Source organism: Triturus cristatus, chromosome 7 (assembly GCF_964204655.1).
Source record: "Triturus cristatus chromosome 7, aTriCri1.1, whole genome shotgun sequence".
NCBI classification, from domain to species: domain Eukaryota; kingdom Metazoa; phylum Chordata; class Amphibia; order Caudata; family Salamandridae; genus Triturus; species Triturus cristatus.
Genome location: NC_140590.1, coordinates 371,546,884 through 371,562,162, shown reverse-complemented (window position 1 = coordinate 371,562,162; position 15,279 = coordinate 371,546,884). Strand labels below are relative to the sequence as shown.

The 15,279-nt window shown below is 45.7% G+C and overlaps 1 protein-coding gene across 2 annotated transcripts in view; it reads right to left on the bottom strand.

Annotated features, from left to right (window-relative positions):
- Positions 1-945: 945 nt before the first annotated feature.
- The window catches only part of ISOC2 (isochorismatase domain containing 2), a 159,581-nt gene continuing 145,247 nt past the window's right edge, over positions 946-15,279 (bottom strand). For both annotated transcript variants that reach the window (XM_085616538.1, XM_085616539.1), the window contains 4 exons: positions 8,192-8,404; positions 3,304-3,374; positions 3,056-3,173; positions 946-1,334 (listed from right to left, as the gene is read on the bottom strand). In XM_085616538.1, coding sequence (XP_085472664.1) covers positions 1,254-1,334; positions 3,056-3,173; positions 3,304-3,374; positions 8,192-8,404 — 483 coding nt within the window. In that variant the 3' untranslated portion in view covers positions 946-1,253. The remainder of the gene's footprint in view (positions 1,335-3,055; positions 3,174-3,303; positions 3,375-8,191; positions 8,405-15,279) is intronic.

Here is a 15,279-nt window from a genome sequence, read left to right as displayed (position 1 = left end):
TGGAGTACATGGTAAAATTGTTTAACGCTCAAAGAGAAAAGGGAGGAAACAACAGAAATGTAAGAATTCACAACGTACAGAAAAACAGAAGCGGGAACAGAGGCATGGCAAGAAATAAAGGTACATATAGAAGGAAGCGACCCAGTTAAACCAAACAATATCACAAAATGCACACTTAAACATGTCTTCCACGTCACCCAGAATGTTTACAACTCTGATGAGGTTAGTTTTAAAAAAAATAATAAAAATATACTGAAATCAAAAGAACATTGTTCTTATCTTTTAATAAACATAAGGAATCTGAGACACTAACTACACGGGCGAGGGATTAAAAAATACAGGCGATTGGCTATATTGCTAAGGGAAATTAATTAGGCATAATCTGAAAAGGGGCACATTCAAGTCACAAGTGTTGGTAGAGTTTGGTGAATAGTCATATGAGGAAAATTGAAAGCAGGTATTGCTGGAGCACGTTGCACCAGTTCACAGCAGGCTAATATCAAATTAATATGTACTCCTTTATTAAACTGGACGTTCTAAAAAAATATATATATATGTAAGCGGCATCCTGTCACCTAACCAGGACTAACCAGCAACAAATGTACTACCGGTGCACTAAAGACATTTCTGGTGGACATGGAACATTTGCGCAAATGCAAATTCAAGCAAATTTAATATGAGGCCCACTTCTGACAGTATGGCGATTTATATATTTTTTAAAGGAGGACATGGCTTAGCCCTAGATCATGGGAATAACAAAAGTTAAACAAGAAGCGATAGCTTTAATTTCTGCAAACAAAGTAACCTGAAGATCCCTTTAGGAGTGGCCATGAAGAGGAGGAAAAGATGTCGCTGGCTAGAAGAACATGGAAACCAAAAAGTAGTCTCATTACAGAGTAATTGCTCGATAAGCAGTATTTTGTTGAAAAAGGATGGGAACAGGTATACATTTTGAATATATATTTTTTTTAATTAAGTATATGTGTATGCCCGCATCATAGTGAAACATTATATTTTTGAACCTCTGGTTTTGCTGTGCACTCTTTAAGAATTTGTAGTTGCACAGGAAACGCCTGTGCTAGTTTTCGTGAAAAGAGCTGAAGAGTTCTCCTTGAAATATTGATGAAATTAAATTAGCCATACATCCATTATTGCATCAGCATTTTCATTAAACAGTCGGTCCGCATCACAGATTTCCCCGATCAGACGGCCATTTGCTGAATTATTCATCCATCTTGTCCCTGGCGATTTGTTTAAGTGCAGAGGGGGTTCTGGCCCGCGAAGAAGGCGAGAAGACCACTGTCGGGAGCGGGCTCCTTTATTATCTTCTGTACCTTGAAAGGAAGCAGTAAACAGAGATCAGGTGGTCCTCCATAGACCGGCCAGAGATCAGGTGGTCCTCCATAGACCGGCCATCAGGGCCTGGCACAGTGATCTCAGAGATGGACCTCAGCATGGCATCAAGAGCCAGGCTTCATCGCCATTGGCTAGAACCTGATCTCTGTTGACCAATAACAGTTTTTATCTAAAAGCACTTATCACTGCCTATTGACATTTACATAGCACAAACCTAGCTTGGAGCAACGGAGTGATGTGCACTATGAGCGGGGATTGGAGAGGAGACAAGTTCGTGTACATTAAGTCGGGACTTTACATTTTTGGATTACACAATTACGGTTCACATACTTACACTTAGAGCAACAAAATCGAGTGATTTTCCATTATTCCCATCATTTTGAGCCGTGACTGGCATTTGAACCTAGGTTTTGAGGTCCCAAGTACCACAGCTAGCCACCACATCTTATCTCCCTCCCATTCTGCCTCAGAATGTTAAATAATGTTGAATTAAAAGCCCAGTGTAGCTGGAGGTGTCTATCTGGCTCGAGCCGTCCCACATAAAAACAGATCCGCCTGGCAAATAGGACAGTGGGGAGAATACCCATCCATGGATAGAATGGGTAAGGGTGCAGAAAGAAGGAAGCTGGAGGTGACATCCCAGCATAGGGTAAGGAAAAAAAGTACAAAGATTGGAGGTCAACGGACACAGAGGAAGTGTCGAGATATAAGAGAATGGTGTAGTTGGAACAGAAGGAAATAACAAAACAGAAGTGGGAGGGAAGGGAATCAGAGAAAGAGAAGGAGGTGATTGAGAGATGCATTAGAAAGGGATGATACAGAGAGCAGACAGAGAGGAGCGGAATTTGGATAGGCCAGGAGAAGCGCAGAAGAGGGAAAGGGCGTCATATGACATGGATATGGAGTGTACAACAGCAGCACAGCACCAAGGATGCTCGGTTCACAGACAGTGGACGCAGGTCACATAAAACATTGGCAGGGACAAGGGTGCAGTATTAGTGTGAAGCAGAGGGCCAGGCTGACTGCATAGTGTTTATATGCGAGAGAAGCAATGCCTACAATGAAGTACGGGTGGGGACAGCAGCCTACCCCCATGCTGCACAATGGGCTACACCTTTCACTGGCCCAGTGGAAGATGTGATGCCCCGCATCCTTGAAGGTCGCACAGTGTTTTGGCCAATGAGCTTAGCTGCGCTTCAACCATCCAGATTGGCTTAACTGTTAAAGACTAGCGGATTGGTCGCATGGACCGGACTAAAATGCCCTGTGGCCAGCCAGGGGCGTGAAGGTTGAGGAAAATTACAGCTGCTCTGATATGCTACTCTATGACTAATTGGAATGCTCCCAGCATTCAGGACAAACCAATAGCTCACAGTACATTCCAACACATTGGAAGACAACCTACACAGCTTCCTGGATCGCCATTATGGCTTAAGAGGGACACAGGGCGCTTAATGAGGGCATATGGAAATCTATCATTTTGTCCAGACAGATGTCAATAGTAAAATGACATGCTTTCCATTGAGGGATGGGCGTAAGGGGATCTAGTAGATTCCACATTTGCAGACCATAAAACAATTTACCTACCTCATTGTATATAGAGAAAAGAAAGAATGTAGAGAAAGGGTGGCAAAACCTTCGACAGGTAGAGCGAATGGAAAGAGCGGGAAGTCAAAAGTGTAATGCAGGCAGGCCATACCTCCTTGAACCTAGGGTGGGCAGCATCCTGGACAAGCTGCAATATCGCCCCTTCGCTGGTGGTTAGGAAGGCGCCACTCTGCTTTACCCGGGATAGGGCGAAAAGCCGATCCACCTGGCTGACAAAGAAAGAGAACTTGAATAACTTTTTAATCTCCAAATTCTGACCAGATCCAGTTCATCAGGCACAGAATGAAGGACCTGTTAGGGAGGTGAAGACAGCCACATTCGGTCAGGTTCGGTTATTACCTTCGGGACGAGCAGGCATCCGCCACGACATGGACATCCAGGCCCTTCTCCAGCAGGCTGAGAGTAGTGCTCTGAAGAGGAAGCAGAGGAAAGTGATGGCAGCAGAAGACACTAGACGCCTAGCTTAATCAGCATTTTCGGGCCGGGGGTGGTGGTAATATTGTAACGCTGCTGGATGGATGCGGGTTGAAGGGAAAAAAGATGGGAGTTGATAAAAGTGCCAGTGAGGTATAAGGGTACTCACCAACAAAGGTCAGCACATGCTTGTGTATGGGCAGGTTCAAGGCGTGTGACCTCCTTTGCCTTATGGAAAGCTACCTCTTCATTGCAATCACTGCACACTAAGCGGTGAGCATTTGGCGCTATGTGGATGAAAGAGCATTCATCTTAAGTGGCAGACATTTCTGCTGATATTCAGCTCTTTCAGAAGGAGTCATGTTGTGTTGGTAGTCTGACCTTTCTGCCACACCCACATGTTATGTCTTTTACTGGCATGAAGTTTAAGCAATGCCCTTTCACCCCTAACACCCACCAACGCCTTACAACAAGAAAGAAACAGACCAGTACTATCAACCAACCAATGGAGGTATTTTGTTGTCTTATGGAGGATTTAAAGTGGAGTTCCCTTTGATTCATGACCCTAATGACACCTGACTACAACCAAATATGCCTTATCAGGTTGAAGTGTCAACCAACCAGCTTTAATAATAGATAACATGTTGCTTACATTGGGTCTGCTCCAATTAAGAGACTCAAATCTTCACTGAGGACACAAGAACACTCGAGAAGTGTGCAGTGAGCCTCTTCAGGCCTTCTTGGTGCCCAAAGAACGTGGGTCTGGCTGTATAAACCGAATGAGATGTGGGTGTTTGATTGTTGTAGTAACCAGTACATATGACAGCTCACTGGCCATCTTGGGTTCTCTAAGAAACTCCTTCAAAGTCCTGCAGAGGAACTGATGAGTGAAGAACAAGCTACCTACCTTGCATAATGCTCTTTCTGGTACAGACTCTATCAAGCAGCAGATTTCTTACAATTTGCATATTCCCCAGGTCTCAGACTGGTCTGGAAACTTTACAGCAGTACCTCTACGCACCAGAAGATGGTGGCATGCGACGCTGCACTAACTCTGTTTTGCCTCAGAATAACGTCCAGAGCCCATAAGGGTGCAAATTCTGTGCGCTCACGTCAGTTGCTTTCAAGGCTGTCTGCACCCCCAGATGCAGAGCACCAATAGCAAATTGGTTGTGGCAAGCGGGCATATTCCTAGTCTTGTGATCTTATTAATGAATCAAGTCCAATCACAGAACTGGGAGGATGGGAAGGTCCATGAGGAATCTGCAGCTATATAAAGTTTCTACCAGAAAGAGCATCACCAAAGGTAATTAACTTGCTCTTCTGATCGAATTCTAGCTGCAGATTCCTCATCTTTTGAACAGATACCAAAGCAGTACTTATTCGGAGGTGGGTCTGTTAACAGTCTCAAACCAAGAAGTCCAGCATAACCTAACAGGCAAAATGCAGCTGTCTGCAAATTTGACTGTCCAGACAATAGTGCTTCATAGTTGCTTGTTAAATGTACAGGACAGGGACTCAGCATGCCAACACAGTGATAGAAGCTTTGGCCCTGGTCGAATGAGCATATAGTCCACCTGGAGGCTGCTTTTTGGTCATTGAGTAGCAGATTATAATGCAAAGCACGATCCAGCAGGAGATGGTTTAATTCTGCACAGCCTTGCCTTTTTCCACTCCAGAGAATCCCACAAAGAGCTGTTTGTCCACCCAGTATTCTTTGGTATGATCAATATAAAAGCTTGTAGCTCTCTTGGGGTAGCAGTAGAGTCTATCCCCTAACTTAGAGGGGTGAGGTGGAGAATAGAACGCCGTCAGGGTGATGTTTTAACTGACATAGAATGGTGTCACAACTTTAGGCAAGAAGGACGTCTATGTCCACAAAACCACATTGTCTGGGAAGAAGGTGGCCCACAGCTTGTTGATGCAAAGAGCTGAAGCTCACTCACAGACTGCACAGATGTTATGGCAAAGAGGAACACTATCTTCAGGGTGAGAAGCCACAGGGGACAGCCGTGAAGTGGTTCAAAGACAGTCAAAATCAGAAATGTAAGGACCAAAGGTTCCACTGTGGCACGACAAAGGGGGAAGGAGGAAACAATTGTCATAAACCTTTCAAAAAGATAATTAAACTGGAGACAAGCAATAAGGGTTAATCCGGCACCCGTAATTAGGCCGAATTAGCCAAAAGGTACCCTTTAACTGCGCCCAGAACAAGGCATTGCCCATCTAGGGGCAAAGCAAAAAACAAAATGTCAGATAACTGTGCCTGGAGGGGCCTATCTGCCAAGAACTGCACCAAACCACAAATTTGTTCCAGGACTTTGGGATAGCATAGTCTCCAAGCCAAATCTGGGGCCACTAGGATGACATGGGCTCTGTTGGTCCTGATCTTCTTGAGGACTCAGGGCAGGAGTGGTATCGACAGACAGGCATACAGGAGTCTCAATTCAATTCAAGGCTGAATGCATCTCTGAGCAAGAGGTGATTTGGAAACTCCTACCCAGAAGTGCTGGCACTGCATGTTCTCGGCTGCGGCAAACAGATCGAGCCAAGGTTCTCCCCATTCAGAAAAGAGACCGTGTGCCACCTGCGAATGCAACTGCAGCTCTTGATCCGCAAGGTGCCAACTGCTGAGTTTGTCCAACTTGGCATTCAATGATTCTACCAGGTGATTCACTACCACAAATATTCTCTGGTGGTCCAGCAATTTCTAGAGGATCAGGGCCTCCAGGTACAAAGTCTGCGACCCCACCCTGCATTGTTTGTTCTAGTACCAAATGGTAGTGGAGTTGTTCATGTGCACCTGTACCAGTCCCCCTTGATGGAAGGAAGGCTTTCAACACCAAGCGGATGTTCCTCAGCTGCAAGAGGGTAATATGGAGCTGAGACTCCATGGAAACCAGAGGCCTCTGATCTCCACCTATCCCAGATTACAATCCCAACCTACAAGTAATGCATCAGTCACCACTTTGACCTAATTGTGGTCTAATAACCGCCACTGTAGATTATTTGCAGATTCCTCCAAAATCTGAATGTGATTAGAGGTGTCTACTTGATGTTGGGCCCAATAAGACTCAGATCCCATTGGAGAGTCTGCATATGCCACCTAGTGTGTTTGGCCGGCAGGGTGCAGGAGGGCATCAGTCCCAGAATCATCACAGCTGACTTTACTTAAATCCAGGACCGAAGCTGAAAGATCAGTATCATAGATTGAATGTCCTGAACTCTCTTTCCTGGGGGGAAAGCACAAAGCTGAATCATGCTCAAAATGGTTCTGATGAAGGAGAGCATCTGAGAAGGAGTAAAGCATAACTTTGACCAATCTCATTACCCACATCGTAATCATTGTTCAAATCCATGCCAAACAGGGAATGCAGAGTATGTGTTCCCCCTTGCGAAGGCTCAGGTAGCGGAAGCGGTGCCAAAACATTCGCCAGGCACAGCCTTGTAAAAGTCGATGTATTTTCTACTTGGTATGACTGGCCAATATCATTACCCACATCGTAATCATTGGCCATATCTGTGTCAAACAGGGAATGCAGAGTACGTGTTTCGGCTTGTGAAGGCTCAGGTAAAGGAAGTGGTGCCAAAACGCTGGCAAAGCGCAGCCTCATAGAGGTCGAACCAGCGCCAACTCTGAGTCAGAGAGTAGAATGGCCTCCTAATCATACAGCATCAATGGAGTCAGCATCAGCGAAGTTCCACCAACTGGCAAGAACCTTGGTGTCGGAGGAGGAGTTGGAACTAGAGCATGAGGCAGCCCTGTGGTGGGCTCGGAAAACCATTGGTGGGTTGCCTAGAGCAAACCCACCGATGGTATTCCAGATGGAGAGCCTCTCGCCTATGGGTCCCAAAGGCACACCAGAGGGATTTGCCAAGCATCCAAACAGTCAGAGCTTGGCCTCGGGGAACTCTTTAATCTGTTATGGAGTGGCATATGGCCCCAGAAACTCAGGTTGTGCCGGAACAAGTTGGGGATAGGTTCCGTCATCGATCGACCGGAGCAGAAAGAGAAGTATAGCACCACCTGTGTTAATTCAGGAGAGTGAGAGTGGCAGGAAGGGGCTGAGTCTGGTAATATTTCTAGTGATTATTCTTCGACCTTCCTTACAACTTTGACTGAAATGAAGACCGACCTCTGGAACAACTCGTGCAACTTCTGGATTTGGAATAGGAACAGGATGGCAACTTTCGACTTGGAGCTGTACTGTTGTGGAGTCTTCTGGTGCTTGGCGATGTAGCGTTTCGCATCACAGTCTCGAATGGTCTTTACGGTCATCGACTTGCAATCACTGCAGGCCTTAAAGTCATAACTTGACTCAAGGAACCACAAGCAAACCTGATGAGGGTTTGTCACAGACATTTGCAACAGTCCTACAAGGTTTAAAACCTGTTGTTTTGTAAGGTGGCATTTCCCTTGCCCACTGTGCCAACGTTTGAGGTAATGGGAGTCTCAAAGAGACAAGAGATAGCTCTGGATCCACGTCTGGTGTCACAAAAAGAAAGGAACTGATGTCATTGTGTGGAAAATGCACCTATATAGTCTCCACTCGCTTTCCCAGAGCAAAAATGTGTCAGTGTGGAAATACATGGCATCGCCTACCTGTGGTCAGAGGGATTGCTGAAAGGTTTCCAGTCCAGTCTGACTTAGAAGGAACATACAAAAGGTGAGGAATCTGAGGCTAGAAGTCTCAATCAGAAAAAATCATTCCAAAATCATATGCATAAATGAAAGACTTGTAAGTCAAGGTGCTCCCTCCAGATTTAAATAGATGTGCAGTCTTCATACACAATCTCGAACGTCTTGACGTACCATGATGCAGGCCTGTGCCTCTATGCCGCACATGATGACCGAGCGCAGATCAGGGATGGCCCCCAGCGCCTCTTCCACTTCTGGGACCAGCATACTGAAGCAGGTCTTGGAGTACTTCTTCAAGCCATCCGCACCGAGCTCTGGCACAGTGGGTCCCAAGCCTTTTGGATATTGCTCTGTCACAATCACTGGTATGTCCAGTACTTTTGCTGCCTGTAAGGTAAAAAAAGACAAATGGATGGAGGTTTGGAGTGGTTATAAGAAGTGATAGAAAAAAGGGATCAGGTCTGTACTGAACAAAGGGAAGTCAGGTTTGCTCTGGTGACCAGTTCTATATTGGTAGCAGCAATCGTAACACTGGAATGAGATCCATTCATGACCAGTAATCTCACTGCCCTTGCCAGTGATGTCACAGTGGTGTCAATCCATCACCAGTGCACCACAGTACCTCTATGACCAGAGACACCACAGCGGTTTCACTCCACAATCTGTGCACCACAGCGCATCATTGCATGACCAGTGACATGCCAGCTATTTTACCCCACGATGAACAATGTTCTTGCTCTTTCCTGCAGTGATCTGTGACCATCACAAGTGATGTCACAGTTGTTTCACTCAATCTCGCCACCATCGCTGTTTCACCCCACGGCTAGAGATGCCACAGCTCTTTCATTCCATGATGCATGCACTGCAACTCTTCCGCTCCACAGCTAGCGATGACAGTCTTCTACCTTACGATCCTAAAACATTGTTGTTTCACCCAATGACCAGTGATATCACATTCTTTCACTTTATGATCTACAAAGTATAGAGTTCACTCCATGACTAGTGATTTCAGACTTTTACGGTATGACTCTGCACAATAGCTGTTACCCTTCATGACAAGAGATACCACATCATTCACTCCTTGATCCGTGCACCATACATGTTTCCGTCCATAAACAGTGGTTGTCAGAGCTTCCACTGTGTATTCTGCATTCAACAGCTGTTTCATCCCATAACCAGGGATGTCACAGCTCTTTCCCTCTACATTACATGCACCATAGCTATTTCAGCCTATGATCGATGATGTCAGAACACTTTCATTTTACAATGAGTGCACCACGGCTGGATCACTCCGTGACCGATGATGTCTCCGCTCTTTCTTTCCAGGCATAATACCTGTTTCACCCCATGATCAGTAATGCCACAGCTCTTTCACGCTATGATCTGTGCACCACAGACATTTCACCCCATGACCAGTGATATCACATCTCTTTCACGCTATGATCTGTGCACCACCGCTGTTTCACCCCATGACTAGTGAATTCACAGCTCTTTCAAGCTATGATCTGTGCACCACAGCCGTTTCACCCCATGACTAGTGAATTCACAGCTCTTTCACTCTATGATCTGTGCACCACAGCCGTTTAACCCCATGACCAGTGATATCACATCTCTTTCACGCTATGATCTGTGCACCACAGCTGTTTCACCCCATGACTAGTGAATTCACAGCACTTTCACTCTATTATCTGTGCAACACAGTAGTTTCACCCCACGACTAGCGGTATCACAGCTCTTTCACTCTATGATCTGTGCACCACAGCCGTTTCACCCCATGACTTAGAGAATTCACAGCTCTTTCACGCTATGACATGTGCACCACAGCTGTTTTACCCCACGACTAGTGGTATCACAGCTCTTTCACTCTATGATCTGTGCACCACAGTAGTTTCACCCCACAACTAGTGGTATCACTGCTCTTTCACTCTATGATCTGTGCACCACAGCCGTTTAACCCCATGACTAGTGAATTCACAGCTCTTTCACTCTATGATCTGTGCACCACAGCCGTTTCACCCCATGACTAGAGAATTCACAGCTCTTTCACGCTATGACATGTGCACCACAGCTGTTTTACCCCATGACCATTGATACCACGTCTCTTTCACACTATGATCTGTGCACCACAGCCGTTTCACCCCATGACAAGTGAATTCACAGCTCTTTCACTCTATAATCTGTGCATCACAGCCGTTTCACCCCATGACCATTGATACCACGTCGCTTTCACACTATACCCCATGACTAATGAATTCACAGTGACTGGTCAATGGTTTCACCCCATGAATAGTGAATTTACAGCTCTTTCACTCTATGATCTGTCCACCACAGCCGTTTCCCCCCATGACCAGTGAATTCACAGCTCTTTCACTCTATGATCTGTGCACCACAGCCATTTCACCCCATGACCATTGATACCACGTTTCTTTCACACTATGATCTGTGCACAACAGCTGTTTCACCCCATGACTAGTGAATTCACAGCTCTTTCACGCTATGACCTGTGCACCACAGCCGTTTCACACCATGACCAGTGAATTCACAGCTCTTTCCCGCTATGACCTGTGCACCACAGCCGTTTCACCCCATGAGTAGTGAATTCACAGCTCTTTCACGCTATGACCTGTGCACCACAGCCGTTTCACACCATGACCAGTGAATTCACAGCTCTTTCACGCTATGACCTGTGCACCACAGCCGTTTCACCCCATGACTAGTGAATTCACAGCTCTTTCACGCTATGACCTGTGCACCACAGCCGTTTCACACCAAGACCAGTGAATTCACAGCTCTTTCACGCTATGACCTGTGCACCACAGCCGTTTCACCCCATGAGTAGTGAATTCACAGCTCTTTCACTATTTTCTGTGCACCCCATGACCAGTCATGACATGGTTCTTTCACTCTATGATCTGTGCACCACAGCCATTTCACCCCATGACCAGTGTAACACTGCTCTTTCATGCTATGATCTGTGCACCAAAGCCATTGAACACCCCATGACCATTGATACCACGTCTCTTTCACACTATGATCTGTGCACCACTGCCGTTTCACCCCATGACAAGTGAATTCACAGCTCTTTCACGCTATGACCTGTGCACCACAGCCGTTTCACACCAAGACCAGTGAATTCACAGCTCTTTCACGCTATGACCTGTGCACCACAGCCGTTTCACCCCATGACTAGTGAATTCACAGCTCTTTCACGCTATGACCTGTGCACCACATCCATTTCACCCCATGAGTAGTGAATTCACAGCTCTTTCACTCTATTTTCTGTGCACCCCATGACCAGTCATGACATGGTTCTTTCACTCTATGATCTGTGCACCACAACCATTTCACCCCATGACCAGTGTAACACTGCTCTTTCATGCTATGATCTGTGCACCAAAGCCATTGAACACCCCATGACCATTGATACCACGTCTCTTTCATGCTATGATCTGTGCACCACAGCCGTTATACCCCATGACTAGTGATATCACAGCTCTTTCATGCTATGATCTGTGCACCACAGCCGTTATACCCCATGACTAGTGATATCACAGCTCTTTCATGCTATGATCTGTGCACCACAGCCGTTATACCCCATGACCAGTGAATTCACAGCTCTTTCACACTACAATCTGTGCATCACAGCCGTTTCACCTCATGACTAGTGCTATCACAGCTCTTTCACGCTATGATCCAATGGTCTTTCACTTTACAATGTCAAAGCGTATTGCAACTCAGGAAAAGAAAGAGAATAGCTGACGAAAACTACAACTAAGTGGATGGTTGTGGGTTAACAACTCAGCAGAAACAAATTATACTTTTTAGCAGAATAATACATTTACAAAAACGATTAGGTTAGAATTTCTGTTGCAAATACATTATTATTATTTTTTAACGCATACCACACTTGCAAGTTAAGCTGGTAAACGCCCACAGTTTGCAATATGGGCTAAATGTATCAACATTACACAACATCGAGGGTGCAGATCTGTAGCGGCTGCTGGTGGTGGGGAGGATGAAACGGAAGAGGGGGGAACAAAACCTGCCATCTTGCAACCAGTTGAGGTTAGAGGTTTTGCCAAGCATTAGATTAAAACACAGATGATGCCTGAGGTCTGCACACGGGTCTGACATATCCATCTGATTCAAGTTGGCGTTGTACTCTTCTGAGAAGCAGCAAGCAGCTCATCTTTGAAGTGATTCAAATCATGGGATTCTACTTGGGGCGCAAAAGGTAAACAGATGATGGACAGAATGTAGAACAAATCAAACATTTGCCCCCAGCCAAGAGATCTGTGTTAAATCCATCGTTCTTTTGCTCACCATGCCACTCCAATTTCGACCCAGCCATGTGGAAATCAGTCTTGACCCTGTGCCTTCTGGGAACAGTCCAGCCCGAATTGCCAGGCCAGGTCCTCCCTGGACCGGAAACAAGCATCCCGGAACCGGTTTCGAGGTATCACCCAAAGGCTGGCTTGAATCTAGCGGTACAGTGAACCAGGGACCCATGTCTAGACATACCCGGCGCACTTAGGGCGAGAAAGCAAAAGACACACAGATGATGGACGGAATGTGGAACAAATCAAACATTCACCCCCAGCCAAGAGATCTGGGTTAAATCCATCGTTCTTTTGCTCACCATGCCACCCCAGTTTAGACCCAGCCATATGCAAATCAGTCTGTGCAAGTGGTTGAAAAGTTTCAGCACTCCGTCCATCATCTTGTTGTGTTTGCTACTCTACATGGGACACCAGCATCAAAGGACATGCAAGTACCCCTCAACACATCCATCTGATTGCAATTTGTGCCTCGAGCAGAGCATGTGAGCAAGAACTGATCCTTATCGTCACAAAAGGTTTACACATTGGAAGATAAGCATACAGGGATACACATTCCGTTACAAGTAACCTTGGAAGATATTAAAAAGATTTGATATTTCACGGACACTTTTCATGATGTTGCAATATCATGACCAAAAACTATACAGCAGTTTCCTTGCATCGTCAGTGACATCACACAATGTTACTCCATGGCGAGTGAAATCACAGCACTGTCACTCCATGCTCACGGACGTCACCGCAGCTGCTCTACGAGGCAAGTGAGGTCGCAGCTATTTCCCTCCAAGGCAGGTTGCTGCTCCTTTACTCCATGGCGTAGGACGTCACAGCTCTCTTCCTACACGGCACGTACGGTCACATTTCTTCCCTGCTACTGCAAATGACCCCACAACACTTTTACTTCATGGTCAGTGACATTTCAGCCCTTTCACAGCACTACACAGTCAGTGAAGTCGCTGCTCCGTCAACTCATGGAAAAATAAATTACAGCTCTTTCCCTCCACGGCCAGTGAAGGCACAGCTCGCTCGTTTCATAGAAAGTGACCTTACTGCGGACTAATATTGATAGTAGAGTTGTAGTGTACACCGGAAGTCTTCATGAACGGTGAGGAAGTGTATGGCTAGTGTGTTATTTTGCTTTTTTGTCTTTGTTCTTGCGTTTGGCATAGAGTCTTTCCAGCTACAACAAAGAACTTCCCAACACGTGCGAGCTCCATTGGGACTGTGGTGGTATACATAAATGTTAGAGCCTCCTTGCATGATCTTACTTTGTTTTGGGTGAACATTGTTCGTAGGTAAAGGCGCCTCGGGCTTAACAAGACCGGACAGCAGCAGATGACAAGCTCTGCAGATTCTGTGTGATATTGGCACAAACGACATCCACTGTTTCCTGTTGGTGGGGTTTTCCAGTGTGCCCTGTAGGCCTGTGTGGGTATAGTTAGATGCCTGGTCTTCAAAACATTCTGGAGAGCTTGTCCTGCTTTCAGGTATTGTTGGCATAGAGTAGCTTCGTGTGAGTGGACAAGACCCTCTGCGCCACGAATGGCTCTAATCGTTTCGATATCCTGGTGTCTTGAAGTGATCTTTCCCCGCTTCTTTAGTAGATTTTTTAAGCTGGCCGTTGGCAGTTGAGTGTCCGTTATGAAATCAGCTGGCAGGCACAGTGTTCTATTGGCTGACGCGTGGTACCTTGCTCATCTACTAGTATTGTCGGTAAAGACTATTTGGAGTGCTTCCCTGAAAGTACCTGGGCATGCCTTAATCACATGATGATGGAATTTCACTATATCTTTTTAACATTCTATGTCCATTGCTGTTAAATTGAATCAATGTGCGCCTTGTCGAGTATGGCAGCCTGAAAACCTTTCCGAAAGCCATGATGTGCAGATGCTCCAATTGGTCAGTCAACAAGATGGCCATAGCTCAGTGTTGAAATTAGCTTGGCTTGCATTACTCGTCGTATGCCCTCTGTTGAATGGCTCACAAGTTTCTGGTGTAATCTGCATAGGGCGTGTGTGACCTTGGCCGCTTTTGCCTCCAGTGTTTTAGCCTGTAGTGTTGTTCTGCCGGTATCTAAGAATTGTACTCCCAGGTAGGTATACTTGTTTGTGGTGGCATTTCTTAATGGTCCGAGATACCAGCCCAATAAGGATTTTTTCGGTTTATGGACAAAGACCAGTACCTTGCTTTTAGTCGCATTGGCTTGGAGTTTGTTTTACGTATTATCGAGGTGTAGTGTCAATAATGCCCTTTTCATGCCTATTCTGGTTTGGTCCAATAGGATAAGGTCGTCCACGTATTGCATGTTTGGTAGTCTAAAATGACCCAATTTGAGTGGGAAGATGTTTGTTTTTTAAAGAACATCTCCCAGGTCTGCAGTATATAAGTTGAACAATGTCGGTGCAATCACGCAGCCCTGTTTTAGCCCTTTATTTGTGTAGATCTTGGCTGTTGCATATGCCTGTGTGAGCTTAGCGCGGACCCAAGTGCCGTTGTGGAGAGACATGATGGCTGCCAGGAGTTACCTCGGTATGCCCCACTTTGCAAGCTTTGCCCACAGAATGTTGCGATCAATTCTATCAAAAGCAGCGCTGTAGTCGACAAAGCAGGCCTATGGGGGGAGGGGGGAGGGGGGATAGCGTCCTCTGTGGCCTTAGTTGCCAGATATGAAAATGCAATGGCGTTGTCCATTGTCGATGAGTTCGGCCGAAATCCTGTCTGGTATTGCGGTATGATTTGGTTATCTGTTATCCATGCCTCTAGCTCGTTTTTTTTGTTTGTTTAAATTTGTTTATTGGGATTTTACATTTCATGTTACAAGTTGAGACTTCATCATTAACATTTTTTAACATACATTAGCCAGTGTTTGAATGTTATCTATAATGAAGAATTCCACAATCTCATCGTACATCAAACACATTGGAT